The following is a 15521-nucleotide window of genomic DNA, read 5'->3' as shown; positions in this document are numbered from 1 at the left end:
TGTGTGTGTGTGTGTGTGTGTGTGTGTGTGTGTGTGTGTGTGTGTGTCAGAGAGAGAGAGAGAGAGAGAGAAAATTTGGTGAGATGTTCTATTCTATTCCTTCTAGCTGGGATATAATTGAAATAGCTTGGGGAGGCAACAGGCAGAGGGAGTTGAATGTCCAGAGGATAATTCAGGTTCTGAAGGCATTAGCTTCCCAGAGGGAAAAACTAGAATTGGAAAGGGTACAGGGTATGAAATCCATCCTCCCAGAATTCTTAGTGAAGGACATTTGCATTACCCTAAACCAAAATGCTTCCATGATTACACTCCTGTAAGGTAAGCAGTAGAGATATTATTATTCTCATTTTATAACTAAACTGGGGTTGAGATTGAGTAACTTGTCCGTGGTTAAACAGCTAGTTAATGTCAGAGTCAGGATTTAAATCCATGTGTTCCTGACTCAGTATTCAGGAACATTTGCATTATGCCACATTTGGCTCTTAGGATCACATAGCTGGTCCCTGGGATTTCTTTCATAAAAGCTAAAGTTCAGGTCAGGTCTAAGGCTGTTGAGCACAGAGGCAGTGGAATGGACAAGAACAGGGCTCTGTAGTCTTGAGAAGGAACAGAAGACATAAACCTGGGGATAGGGAACAATACTCCTAGAGAGCTAGATCTACAGAGGATTGACTTCAAGTTAAAATTGCTTTAAAGCTATTTACCACCCAAGAGCTTAGAGAAGATGTTGGAGAAAGAATGGGGTGTGTGTGGAGGGGAATGCATTTCTATTTCCCTGCTGTCATCATGACTACCAGGGAGGCAGATATTCTGTCCTCAATGGGAACTCCAGGAATGTGCTACAAATGCAGACTCTCTGCCAGTCTGGGCATCAGAGACACTTCAGACCAAATGAGTTAAATCTGGAACAGCTTCTTACTGCTTTTCTCCAGTTCTCCACAATCAGAGATATAATGCTTGAAGTTTTACAAAGAACTTTCTTTGCAAAGATCTTAACAAGATAAGCAGAGTAAATGTTATTCAACTTTTACAAATGAAGAAATTGAGACCTAAAAAAGTTAAGTAACTTACCTGATGTCACATAGATTAAGAAGGGTTAGAGTCAAGGTTCAAACCCAAGGACTTGAGCCTGAAGGGTCAAGTTTTTTTCAATGTACTCTGTCATTAGAATGAGACCTCCTTGAGATGAGAGACTATCTTTTGTTCTCAACTGTATCACCAGTACTCTGCATAGTCCCTGGAACATAATAGGTACTAAAATATGTTTATTGACTTTTGCCAAGCTTTGGGATCATCGTGCCAAATAACATCATTTTTGGGAGGAAGAAAGTGAGGCTCAAAGAAAAAAATTAACCCATATAGATTTCCTGATTCATAACCCATCAAAAGCCATTTTTACTTCCTCTCAACCTGCTCCACAATGTCCCACCCCCAGGTGCTAGTGACTCCACCCTGAAATTAACCTGTATTAATTTTGTAAATATTTTGGATATATTTCTATTCTTTTGAAAAATATGTACATAAATCCCTTGAAGACAGGGATTGCTTTATTTTTGTCTTTGTATTTGTAGCACCAAAGAGTGCCTGACAGTTCCCTTGCTGATTCATTAACTGATCTTTCATTCATTCTGATTCTCTCTTCATAAATTTCCTAAGTCCTATGTCTTCATCTTGGCTGGTCCCCTCCATGACTCCTAAGATAACTTCCACTGAAGGCCATGAGGAATCAGGAAGAGAGATTCGGTGGGTTGGTAGGATAGTATCTCCAACAGGGCAGCTAGGGGTGGCAGAAAGAGCATGGCATATGGAGGATCGGAAGACCAGGCTTCAAACCTTCAATCTACTAGAAATTAGCTGCCTGATTTGGGAGCATGACATTCCTTTCCTGAGAAATAAGTAGATTGATATGGATAAGGAGTTCTCAAAAGTTTTGGTCTCAGGACACCTTTACAATCTTAAAAATTATTGAGCCCCACCCCCCAAAAAGCTTTTGTTTGTGTGTGGTATACCTATCAATAGTGACTATATTAGAAAATAAAACATTTTAATATCATTATGAAAAGAGTTCTCACCTTTTGGACATACTTAAGGGTCTAAAGTTTCTTCAGGGGTTCCCATTTTGAGAAGCCCTGCTCTAGAGAGTTCTAAGGTACATTCCGGTTCTGATATACTGAACATCTTTTAATTTTCTCCTTTTTTGGTCACTAGGCTTACTTTCTACTGGAAAATCACCCCTTCACCTCTAGGTATCAACAACTCTGAGGCATAAATAGATTTCTTAGGAAAAACACTATGTGGGACATTTTGGATGTTTGGTTATTGAGCCACAAGCCCTTTCCTTCAAGGTAATACACTCAACTCATAGCTGTGGAACAGGCATTTGGGCTGCTGTATTTGGACACAAGTAAAAATTTCTTCTCCAAGTCTCTAATCTCTGTTCAGGCAGCTAGTCTGAAGGCATTAATGATGTCTTTACCATGTGCCTCCTTCCTGTGTTCAGCATTGGGAATATGTTGTTCAGTCACTTCAGTCATGTTTAAATCTTTGTGACCCCGTTTGGGCTTGCTTGTTTTTTTGGCAAAGATACTGGAGTGATTTGCCACTTCCTTTTCTAGCTCATTTTACAGATGAGGAAACTGTGGTAAACAGGGTTATGTGACTTGCCCAGAGTCACTTGACTAGGGTGTCTGAGGCCAGATTTGAACTCAGATCTTCCTTACTCCAGGTTTGGTACTTTATCCATGGTTCCACCCAGATGATAAAGAAAGACAATAATATAGTTCCTGTCCTCAAGAAGCTCACATTCTAATGGGGAAGACAGAATGCAAATAAACTTATGCACACAAGATGTCTACAGTGTCAATGGGAAATAATCTCACAGGAAAGATGGCTGGGAGTGTGGTCTACTGTGCTAGAGATGAGAGGGCAGGGAGAGACTGGGAAATGACTCTTCCAAAAGGTGGGATTTAAGTTGAGCCTTGAAGGATACTAGGGAAGTCGAGAGACTAAGGTGAGGTGGGAGAATATTCTAGGCATGAGCAACAATTAGTTAAGAATTCATAGAGTGGAAGAAAGGGACTATTAAGGGCAAAGAATAGCAAGTAGGACAATGGAGATAGTACAATTTACCTAAGGGAGAATGCTAAAGAAGAACAGGAAAGTGCAGATCATTGTTTGACCCTCACTCTGCTCCCAGGACAGTCCTTTCTCAAAGTCTCTCCACCATTTAACTCTGCTTTCAGAGAAGGTTTCATTATTAAACAGCCCTTGAGATGTCCTGACTATATTCCTGGGCTAATGTCCCCAGGGCACTTGCATTCTGACTCTTGAATTCTCCTGGGTAGCGAAAAAATTATATCTCCTGAGAATTGGCTCTGGAATAATAAGAAGTAGGAGGGATGTTGGGCAGAAGCCTTTACTTTTTTCCAGTGAAAGAATATCCAGTGCTGAGGGACACAGAGAAGTGTCTGCATGTGCATGTGTGTGTGTGTGTGTGTGTGTGTGTGTGTGTGTGTGTGTGTTTGTGTGTATTCAAGTAGATTCTTGGTTATCTGTGATAAATTGCAGAGGAAAAATTAACCATGATTTATCAGTTAAGTGGGGACCTTTAGTGAATTGGGGTTGACAATAAATTCAGTGATTCAATTTATTCAATAAAGCATTCCATGTATTTAGCAAATTGATTAAATGTCCTTTTCTTTTCTAATACATTTTATGTTTATTTTTAGTTTGCAACATTCATTTCCACAAGATTTTGAGTTATAAATTTTCTACCCGTCTGTCCCTCCCTCACCCACTGAATACCCCCTCCCCCAATCTGCTCTTTCCTATTTCCTCCCCCATTCTCCCTCCACCTTTCCAGTAGGACAAGATGGATCTCCATATCCCAATGCATATATATATATATATATATACATATATATCTCTTATTTCCCAGTTGCATGTTAATAATAAAAAAATAATAATTTTTAAACAATTGATTTAAAACTTTGAAATACAGATTCTTTCCATTCATTCCTCATCACCTACCCTTACTAGGAAGATAAGCAATTCAATATAGGTTGTACATGTGTAGTTATGCAAAACATTACCATAGTGGAAATATTGGAAAAAAATGAAACTTGACAGAAAGTACAATGGCCATTGGTCTGTGGTGCCCCACCCAGGCCTGAGGGGTGGATACAGATATAAGCATGGGGGCCTGCACCCTTGCTGATATTATCTATGATTGCAGCCATTTGTAGAATGTACCCATCTAGTGACAAGAGACACTGCTACCCAAGCAATGAGGTACAAATACCATTTATGTTGAGTTAATGAGTGTGTCCAACATTCTGTCAATTCCCTGTCCCACAGCACAATATAAAAGGTAGTTCTGTAGAACTATGGACTCATATACCGAGTTATCTGGTAATCAGGAAGATTTGAAGGAGATTGTGTTGAATTGTCCTTATGTACAATACAGTTTATGTTCTTTGGTTACAGTATTTTCTCAATATCATGATTTATTGTCTTTTGATTGAATTTTTCTGTTACCATAGGATATAAAGTCAAGTGATTTTATAACCCTTGGATGGGGACAGGGGACAACCGAAGGGGATAGGGACTTGTGACCATTGCATGAAGTAAAATAAGCCCTGTTGAGATTTTGCAGGTGGACAAATAGCTAAGGAATAGCTGAATTCTTTAGAGCTCTCTAATTCTGAAAGTAAGCCTTTAATTTTCCCATCTCTTGATTCTCCTCTAAAAGGCTTTTCTGATGTCTCTGTGACAGAAGATCTGCCAGTGAAGATTTCCCTGGTCTCTCACCATGGACTTGTTTAATGTGTCAAATCCCACTGAATTCCTCCTGACAGGGATCCCTGACCTGGAGAGCACTCAGGAGGGGCTGGCTGGGCCCCTCTGCATGATGTGCACTGTGGCTCTTGGGGCCAATATGATGGTCCTGTTGGCAGTGTGGGGGAAGTCCAGCCTCCATCCCCCCATGTACTCTTTCTTGTCCATGGTTTCCTTCAGTGATGTGGTCATGTTCCTGGCTACACTTCCCACTGTATTCAGAACTTTCTGCCTCAATGCCCAGGCCACTGTTTTTGATGCTTTTCTTGCTCGAACGGTCCTCATTGATTCATTCTCCATGATGGAATCTGGCATTCTGCTAGTCATGAGTTTTGACCCCCATGTTGCCATCTTTAATTCCACTGAGGTATGCCTCTGTCCTCACCAACCAAGTGATTGCTGGGATGGCCCTGGATGTGAAAGCCCAAAGCTTCACCATCCTCTTTTCTTTCCCTTTCCTCATCAAGAGGTTGCCCATTTGCAGATCTGATGTGCTCTCCCATTCCTATTGCCTGCATGCAGACAAGATGAAGTTAGCCTGTGCTGATATTACAGTCAACAGCATTTATGGGATGTTTGTGGTTCTATCTACCTTTGGCATGGATCTTCTCTATATTATCCTCTCTTATATTCTGATCTTTTGCTCTGTACTGGCCATTGCCTTTCAAGAGGCAAGGCTCAAGGCTGTCAACACATGTGTATCACACATCTGTGCTGTGCTCATCTTCTACATACCCATGATTGGTGTCTCCACAGTGCATCGCTTTGGGAAACATGCTCCTCGGCATGTGCATGTGCTCATGTCAAATATCTATCTCTTTGTGCCCCCTGTTCTCAGCTCCATTATCTATAGTGCCAAAACAAAGGAGATCAGATGAAGTATTATCCGCATGTTTCATCAACTAGGCAAATGACCTACTTGGATTTGGGTGTTGTGGTACTGCATTTGGATTTAGGTGTTGTGGTACTACTCTGGAAGTCGTTACTATCACAGTCATCATTAATTCATAAACATTGTTAAGTGCTTATTTTGTGTAGGAAACTAGGAAGGAAAGAGCTATACAACATATGCTGCTTTGGATGAGCTTATGATCATATAGGGGAGACAGGATATATGTATAAATTAGTTCTTAAACATAAAAGGAGAATATGACAATGTCACATGAATGATACAAAAAAGATGTCTTGGCTCTTCAGAAAAGAAAGACAGGAATGGTAGGGGTAGAGCTTCTAGAGAAGGAGAGAAGTTATCCACTCTCATTATCACGATCACGGTCATCACCATACTATCCAATATCATAATTACCATCATCATCACATCAATACCACAATCTTTCTCTTGATGTGGATAACAAGTGTTCAATTTCAGAGGCTAAGAAAATTTTCAGTTAACATGTACTTACAATAGGTGCAAACATCAGCTCCCATTACAAATCAAGAAGTCTTCAGTGAGTCAATGATTGGTATGATGAATGGCAGATCTATTTTCCCCTTGTAGCAAGTCATTCAATTTTCCTATTTTGTTATGCATAAAATATATATTTGATTAACATGTAATTGTGGGAGTAGGGGTAAATCATATTCCTAAATTAGCTTCTAAAGTATATTCCCATCTACCTATATTATATGGAGTTAGCTATATATAATTTATGTAGGTATTTCTTTTTTTCTAATGTCTTTTCCCATTTTCATATACTTTGCACTTTTTCATTTGTAAAAAGAAATACAACCAAATGATTTATGTATATGTTCATCTGACTTTCCAGAAGAAAGAGAAGTCCACATCTCCTTTTGGCCTAGGGATCAGTGCACATGTTATGTAGAGAATAAATGTTAATTCATTATTGGATAGGGAGATCAAGATTGTGAGTCCTTTAGATTTACCAATCACAATGTAATGAGTGGACTAACCCACAATTTGGACTAATCAGTGCTTCCAAGTTGGGTACTTTCTCCAGTAAGACTGTAGCAGAGGTGAGGCAAAAGGGGGAGTTACTACATTCCAAACTTTTGAGTCTTAGATGCAGGTACTTCCTGATCCCAGTTGGACGGAGCTGCGATATGCATAAGAGTTGAGCATCATAGGATTCAGAAGGGGTCTCAGATGCTTCTGTATCTTTTTTCTAATGCATCCATTAAATGATTCAACCTTTGTAATTTGTGTGCTGAAGAGTTCCTTTCTTCTTGACCTCTTTTGTTCCATACCTGTATAATCACTATCACTTGTTGAGATGATCACCTCATTCATTGACACCTCCAGCATCACTGAGAGCTGACAGACTCTATAGGGCAATACCGGAGCTTTGTCAAAAAGAATCAGCCAGACTCTTTTCTTCATATACTTCTAAAGCTCATTAGCAAGTCCCAGATACAGCTTTGCATTCTGAGGACATAGAAAGTGAATCAGTATAAGCAGAAATCCTACTACTGAAGGAGACAAAAATGCCATGGGGAAAAAAATTAGTGGATTTCTTATGTCATAAACAAGCATTTATGAGGTGCTTACTATATTTCAGGCACAGATTTATTTTCCTAAGGTTTTTAAATGTGGACAATCTTATCAGAAGTAATGACATTGTACTGAAGGATTCCTTGAGAACCAAGGGACATTAAATAAAATAACTGACACTAAGCGCAAAGGCCCTACTAGAGCGTAACAAAATAATTAGTTCTATAAATAAATTGGATTACTGAGTGTAGAAGGGTTAACAAGACAATACAGAGGATAGGATCAGAGTTGAACTTGCAGTGCCATGCTCTTGAATTTACAGCTTCTAAATCACTTCTTTCAGTCACCTTCACCTTGTGCCAGCGCCATTGTGGTCACTGATTGTGTACATTGGAGTACTTTTAGTAAAAGTACACAGCTCCTGCTTTTTTATTATTGTTGTTAGTATGTATTCTGAACCACAACAATAGAATTATTCTATAACAAAGGCAATCCCAATGCCAACATTGATTTTTAGTGTGACTATTCTAAACACGCAACATGTATCTCCCACCAAGGCTTCTTTGCTAGTATAGATAGAATGAAATAGCATGAGGAATTCTGTGTAATCGCTGCATTCACAGTTCCCTCTCTAGATAAGAGCTAGTGTAATGGGAATGCAAATTTGGAAGATCTTCCCTGCCCCTAGGCTAAAGTGCACCTGAAGCCTGGGGTGGGAGGCTTGTTTTTCAGTAGATACTTCTTGATTGGCCAGTGAGTCAATAAGGTTGTTACATTCTCCGAGCCAGGAGAAGGCTATATAAGCCCTGATCTGCAGCTTTGTTTTGGGGGCTCACTTTGAGAAGTGTTCTGTGATTTGATCTGTTTTCTGGGAAGCCGTTGTCCAGAGCCGCCCCCCCCCCCCCAGCTTTGAAAAACCCAGATGTGGAAAACCAGATATTGACTGGGTATGGATGTAATGCTTGGACAGTTTGGAAATCTGTCTACTTGATCTGTTTCTGTCTTGATAATTCTGCCTGTATACTTTGAAGTTCGGGGTGCTGACCTTTTTCCCCTGAACAAGGTAAACGATATATGTCTGACTGATTAAAGTAAGCTTGTTAACCCATTTTGAGTTGCTTTCCTTTAACAAAGCAGATCCAAGAACCTGCATTGGCAGCAAACCCTGAGGACACTTGGGGTGCTTGCTGCTACAGCTAGTCATAACTAAACTTTATATCCCTTCTAGTGTCTATCACACTGACATGTGCACAGTAGATACTTATTAAATGTGTTCATGATTTTTTTTTTTACTGTTGTTCAGTCTTTTCAATCATGTTAAACTCTTTCTGACCACATTTAGGGCTTTTCTAAGCAAAGACACTGGAATGGTTTGTCATTCTCTTTTCCAGCTCATTTTATAGATGGGTAAACTGAGGCCAACAGGATTAAATGACTTGTCCAGTGTCACGTCACAAATATCTGAGGCTGGATTTGAACTCACGTCTTCCAACTACAGGCCCAGTGTCTATCCACTATGTCTCCTAACTAACTTGCTACAGGACTGTATTTCCTCCTTTTACAATTGTAAATGCCCTTTATGCTGTCCCATAGTCTACTTTTTTTTGCACAGAAATTGTCACTGGTACAATAAAGCTGCCTACTTATGACCTTTCTGAGTCATCCTTCCAAAACTTTTTATTGATATGCTTTGTTTCTTATATCATAGTCATTTGCAATATAACCTTCTCCTGTCCCCACCCCTCTGAACCATTCTTTGTAAGATTTCAAAAATAAGATAAGGAAAAATGAACCAACAAAGCAACTGTGTCTGACATCTTAACCATCTGCACCTACCCAAAGAGTTCACACCTGCTCACAGGGAGGAAGGAGATCCATTTTTTTTTTCATCTCTTCTCTGTAATAAGATTAGTCATTGGATTATAAATGTGTAACTCAGAGCTAATTTCCTCTCATTTTACTTGAGAAGAACTTGGGAACCTGAGACATGAAGCCATCTGTCCCAGGTGACACAGTGAGTAAGAAAGAATTGAACCAAAGTCACAGGTTACAAGCCTGAAGAGACCTTCAACTCCATTTAGCCCAAAGCCTTCATTTTATGGATAAGGAAACTGAGAATCAGAGAGGTGAGCAGATTGGATTGAAGTAATACAGTTAGTAAATGGCACAGGCAGAACAGGGAAGCAAATTATCTAAGTATAAATTCAGACTTCTTTCCAGTATTGAATGTCAGGTTGGACCTGAGCTAAAAAGGACTATAGATCTTGCATAGTCAGACTTCTATTGATATTCCATGTACAAATGGGGAAAGCAATGCTCAGAGAAGGAACAATGACTTGTCCTAGGTCACGTAGTGGGCCAGAAATAGATAGAGTTAAGGCCAAAAAAGTGAAGAAGATTCATTAGTCTCCTCCTCTCCATTTGCTATACTATTGACTCTCTGGTCTTTATCAGGGCTCTATAGGAGCTTTCTCACCCTAGAAGTTTGCTCTATTGCTGGACTTTTCACTCTCTACTTATATCCCACCCCTGGGGCCCCTTCCTCTCATTGCTTTCTTCCTCCCAGGATATCCATTTTAATAATGTGCCTCAGCCTGTCCTGTCTTCCCTCCTCTCCAGGCTGCACCCATGACTCTTCACACCTTCTTTACTATGTCCCCAAATGGATACCTTCTCCTCCCATCCTAACCCTTTAATGCTTCATTTTACAGGTTGGCTTCCCTCATTAGAAGGTAAGTTTCTTGATGGTAGGAAACATCATTTTGACTTTTCTTTTTTATTCCCAGTACTTACTACAGTGCCTGGAACATAGTAGGTCATTCATGCTTATTGACTTAATTTGATTAGAATCTGTACCTGGAAAGGAATGGATGAACGTTATTGATCCTGGCCTTCAGAACTGCCTCTCTTCTTTTCTCTTTCAGAATTCCTTGAGGCCTGCATTTATCCTTCCCCTCCTTGATTCCAAAGCAGGCTCACAGTTCTTTAAAGGCACATGACTCACTGTCCCTATACTGACTCTACAGAACTAGTCAATCAGGCTTTGCAGCTCATGAAGTTTTTTCCCAGGATCATACAATGTTCGTTTTAGATACATAAGTTGAATACTAGACCAGTTGTATATTTTGTTAGTTATTTACATACATTTTCTAGAACAATAATAGTGGACATTTTATATCAGTTTAAATATTACAAAGCACGTTTTGTTCATTATTTCATTTTAGCTTCTACTAAACTTAGCCAAGAAATTACTGTTCCTAATTTATAGATGAGGAAACCAAGTCTCAGAGATATATAATGTCTTCTTGCCTTGAAATTAAAAAAAATCAAATTTACGTGATGCAGAGTTGTGTGTCAGCCTCTCTCTCTTCTAGAGAGATTAAAGCCCATTGGCAAGACAAAAATCAAGATGATTGATGACGTCTTGGGATACAGTGGATGACCTTGGCATCTTCAATGTCTTGCAAAGCTCTAAGCTCTCCACAGGATTTGTCTCCACCTCCTTTATGTCCTCTTGGAATAAGTTGTTCTCATCGGCCTATTTTGCCAGGTAAGTCTTCACCTACTTGGGGCAGACATTCCCCATTTAATCATTTGATTTGAACCTTGTTGGTTACCTTCAACCTGGTTTAGCCAGTCCATGGAGACAGTTTTACCAGGGTGTGTCCGTGGCAAATGCTGCAGTGTCTTGGAGCTACAGGCAAGAACTGGGTGTCAGGTGGACACTAAAGGTGGAATGCAACCTTGTAAATGGCTTGGCAATCCCTCACATCAGATGGTCTGGTCCTCCTCGACACCCCAAAGATGTATAGTAATTTTCACAATGTAGAGCACTTAGGGATTGTTAATGTCAGAGATGGATTCAAATCAAGATCTTCCGGACTCCAAGTTCAAGACTTTATTCACTACATGTGTGTTATTGTGTTTATAGCCATTTTGTGTACCTAGATTTATAACTGTGTAACAATGGTGGTTGACTTTCTAGAGAGTAATTTGGCATTATGCCCAAAGGTCTACAAAACTGTATATACCCATTGATCTAACAATAACACTTCTAGGTCTGTATCCTAAAGATACTTTTTAAACAAGGGGTAAAGGACTTATTTGTACAAAACCATTTATAGCAACTCTTTTTGTGTTTGCTAAAAATTGAAAATCGAGGGGATGCTTATCATTTGGGGAATGACTGAATAAGCTATGGTATATGATTCTGGTGGAATATTATTGTGCTGTAAGAAATAACAAGCAGGCTGATTTCAGAAAACAGCTGGAAAGACTTATATGAATTGATACAAAGTGAAGTGAGCAGAACCAAGAGAAGTTTTTATAGAACAAAAGCAATATCATATGACATACAACTATGAATAATTTAGCTATTCTCAGAAGTACAGTGATCCAAGCAAATCCCAAAGTCGTCAGATGAAACATGATATCTGCCTTCAGAGAAAGAACTAATGTTTCTGAATACAGACTGAAGCATAATATTTTTCATTTTATTTTTTTGTTCAAGTCTTTTTATACAGAAGGAATAACGTGGGAATGTTTTACATGGTTTGTACACACACAAATACGTATGTATTTATGTGTATATATATGTGTGTATATGTGTGTGTGTGTGTGTGTGTGTGTGTGTGTGTAAAGTCTATCAGGTTTCTTATCATCACAAGGAAGAGGGAATAGAGGAAAGGAGAGAGAAATTGAATTTAGAACTCAAAACTCAAAAACAAAATTAATGTTCTGAAAATAATTTATACAAATGGCAGCACTAATAGCTTTGTTTAGATATTGTAAAACCAATAGTTAAAGCCACAATGAACTTGATGGGATGATGCTGTGTGTGATTGGTGATTTTTTCTTCCAATTTCCATCGTTCAGAGTTTAGTCACAGAGAATAACTTGATAAGCCTCCTGCGGATCTCCTTTGTCTTGATGGAATAAATGACAGGATTGAGCATGGGGGGGACAAAGAGGTAGACAAGAGACATTAGTATGAACACATATGGTGGTGCATATCTCCCATAGCGGTGTACCATAGATACACCCGACATGGGCACATAGAAGATTAGTACTGCACATATGTGAGATACACAAGTATTGAGTGTCTTAAGCCGCTCCTCTTGGGAGGCAATGGCCAACACAGAGTGGAGGATGAGAATGTAGGAAAGGAGGATGAGTACAGAATCCAGGACAAAAGTAGATATGATAACACACATGCCAAAGATGCTATTGAAAGTGATGTCCCCACAGGGTTGATGGATCAAGTCTGGGTATACGCAGTAAGCATGGGACAAGATGTTGGCTTTGCAGAAGGGCAGACGCTTCAGGAGGAAGGGCAATGGAAAAATCACACAGAAGCTGCGGATACCAGTCAACAGACTCATTTGTGCAACTCGAACATCAGTGAGAATGGTAGAATATCTCAGTGGGTTGCAGATGGCCACATAACGGTCAAAACTCATTGCCAATAAGATCCCAGACTCCGTGAAAGAGAAGAAATGAATGAAGAACATCTGTGCCATACAGGCATCAAAGGAAATCTCCTGGGTGTGGAAGCAGAAAGTGGCTAACACTGAAGGCAATGTGGACAAAGACACGCCAATGTCATTGACTGAAAGTAGGGACAAGAAATAGTACATGGGTTGGTGCAGACTTTGCTCCTCTTTGATAATAAAGAGAATTAGGCTATTTCCCACAATGGATATACCATAGAGGACTCCAAGCAGCAAGAACATCCAATGTTGGGAGTCTTCAAGCCCTGGAAGGCCAGTCAGAGTGAAGGGACGTAACTCTGTGCCATTAGTTGAATAACTTATCATGTTGGGAATTTTGTTCAGGCTGTATAGTCAAATTTCATGGAAAGGAAAGTAAGGGATAGGTCATAGTTGATTACATTTCTCAGTCTGGAATTCAAGACCTCTGTAATCTAAAACCACTCTTTCAAGTTTCTATCTCTTTTTATTTCTCAGCATATACCTTCTATTTTAATGAGATAGGTCTCCTTAACATCTCCTGTCCTGGCCAACACTTAGAATAACTTCCCTTAGCCTTTCAGTTAATCCTTGTACATTATCTTCTTTAAGGCAGATTTACAACTCAACCCATTCAGGAAATCTTTTTTGCTAACCCTAACCACAGTGACTCTCTTGACCTTCCTACTTCATAATAATAAATGATATCAATGCCAACTGATTAGTTTAGTACCTTGTTTGTAACAATAGCCCATGTCCTCACATTTCTCCATTTCCCTCATTCCCACTAACAGAGAAGAGAAATTTCTCCCCCAATTTTTACTCTACATCATATGTCATCCTCCTTTTATTCCCCCATATACCCTTCTCAATTCTCCTGCACCCTCTCTTCCTCTTCCTCTTCTTCTTCCTGGTCTTCTTCCTCCTCCTCCTTCTGCTTCTTCTCTTCCTCCTTCTCCTCCTTCCTCTCCTCCTCCTTATTCTCCTTGTTCTTTATTCTCCTTCTTCCTCTTTCTTTCCCACTATTACTCCCTTACTTTTTTTCTCTTCCTTCTCCTTTGCTCATGTTTCTTCTCAAAGGACCAAAAGTCACAACTTGACTTTGTCCTTACTTTCTAATAGTAACCAATGGTCCCCAAAAAATCTCTCCTTCCCTGAACTGGAAAAGTATTATTCACGTAGTGCTTGAAGATGCCCAATGAGGGGAACCCCATTACCGCTAACAAATTTTGAATAATTTAAATTGTAGATTACAAATAAATTTTGGATAACTTAAATAAAACCATTGATACTGAATTATACTTATGAAAAAAATTCTTAAAATAACAAGTCCAGGGGCCGGCCAGGTAGCACAGCGAGTAAGAGCACCGGCTCCAGTGTCAGGATGACCTGGAGATCGAATCCCGGGCTCAGACACTTAGCACCCACCCAGAAACACCTGGCCGTGTAACCTTGAGCAAATTACTTAACCCCAATTCCTTAGGGGCGGCCAGGTGGCTCCGTGAGTAAAACCACCGGCTCTGGTGTTGGGATGAACTGCAGATCGAATCCCGGGCTCAGACACTCAGCACCACACCCAGAAATAACTGGCCGTGTAACCCTGAGCAAGTTACTTAACCCTGATTGCTTAAAAAAAATAAAATAAAAAAATAACAAGTCCATGGCTTCCAGGTTAAAAATCCCTGCTGTAGAAGGAGATATAAATTCCTTTTTTTTCACATTTAATGTCTTTTAAAACCTAGCCCCAATTTAACAGCACATCATTTCCTTCCTCAATCCAGTCAAAATGATCTTATTTTCCCTTATATTTGGCAAGCAACTTGAATGCATGAATGTAAATTAAGAGCTTTCTTACTACCTCCCTTCTTATTTAGTTCTTTTATTTTTTTTCCCTATCCAAAGATATTAAATTTAGCAGAGAAAGCAAATGGAAAATTAAAATTGAGTATCTGTGAGTTTTCTCTCTTGTCATTTATCCCTTCTTTAAACCTCCTTTTGCCTCCAATTAAAAAAAAAACAAAGACACACAAGGTGGAAAAAAACAAAAACAAAACCTTTTGTTATCCTTAGATTTCCTCATCATGCTCATTTCATTATGGGGTTAGTACTAAGCTCTATTTTTAATGTCCAGTTTTTAAATTGTTTATATGATACCTGCCTTGTTTCACAGAGGGAAGGATGGCAGAGGAACAGAGAGAGAGAAAAAGAGAGAAAGACAGACAGACAGAGAGAGAGATTCACAAATATACACACATATACAGATATACCTACATGCACACATACACACACCACACACACATACATATATATGCATGTATACATATATACAGGTTTGTTTGTAAATATAAAGTGTGTACACATACACATGTGTATAAATGTATGTGTGTATGAATGACCTTAGAAATCTAGTCCAGTTGTTGCATGAAAAAGAATCACCTCATGTGTGACAATTAATTTTGATAGACTGGCCTCCTCTCACCAATACAAAGTTAGAAAACAACTACAGAAGACTCATGATAGAAAGGGATATCCACATCCAGAGAAAGAACTACAGAGTCTGCAGAAAGAAGCAAACTATTTGCTTTCTTTCATTTGTGTTTTGTTTTGTTTTATCCCTTCTTCCTCATTGTTCAATCCGTTGGTTATAATCCTTTAAAACATGACTAATATTCAACCTGAAGGTATTTGTAGAACCTCTATTTGATTATATGCTGCTATGGGGAAGAGGGGGGAATGAGAGGGATGGGGAGTAAATTTGAAACAAGAGA

The 15521-nt window shown here is 39.3% G+C and overlaps 3 protein-coding genes and 1 pseudogene across 3 annotated transcripts in view; 1 reads left to right on the top strand and 3 right to left on the bottom strand.

Annotated features, from left to right (window-relative positions):
- The window catches only part of LOC138177723 (hemoglobin subunit epsilon), a 277438-nt gene extending 272446 nt beyond the window's left edge, over positions 1 to 4992 (bottom strand). The window contains exon 1 of the mRNA XM_069108929.1: positions 4981 to 4992. The gene's annotated coding sequence lies outside the window, so the exon portion shown is untranslated. The remainder of the gene's footprint in view (positions 1 to 4980) is intronic.
- LOC138177722 (hemoglobin subunit beta) overlaps positions 1 to 4999 on the bottom strand; it is a 297632-nt gene extending 292633 nt beyond the window's left edge. The window contains exon 1 of the mRNA XM_069108928.1: positions 4981 to 4999. The gene's annotated coding sequence lies outside the window, so the exon portion shown is untranslated. The remainder of the gene's footprint in view (positions 1 to 4980) is intronic.
- Positions 4811 to 5750, top strand: LOC138177720 (olfactory receptor 51I2-like; annotated as a pseudogene).
- Positions 5751 to 12156: 6406 nt separating this feature from the next.
- Positions 12157 to 13101, bottom strand: LOC138177621 (olfactory receptor 51I2-like). The gene has a single exon (XM_069108835.1). It carries the CDS (start codon positions 13099 to 13101, stop codon positions 12157 to 12159), a length of 945 nt encoding a protein of 314 aa, XP_068964936.1.
- Between the last annotated feature and the right edge of the window lie 2420 nt (positions 13102 to 15521).

Source organism: Petaurus breviceps, unplaced genomic scaffold (genome assembly GCF_028583685.1).
Source record: "Petaurus breviceps papuanus isolate PSGF00001 unplaced genomic scaffold, PetGlider_PUasm1.0 90444, whole genome shotgun sequence".
In the NCBI taxonomy this organism is placed as follows: Eukaryota; Metazoa; Chordata; class Mammalia; order Diprotodontia; family Petauridae; genus Petaurus; species Petaurus breviceps.
Note: the sequence above shows the minus strand (reverse complement) of the source record. Positions and strands in the feature narration are given on the sequence as shown.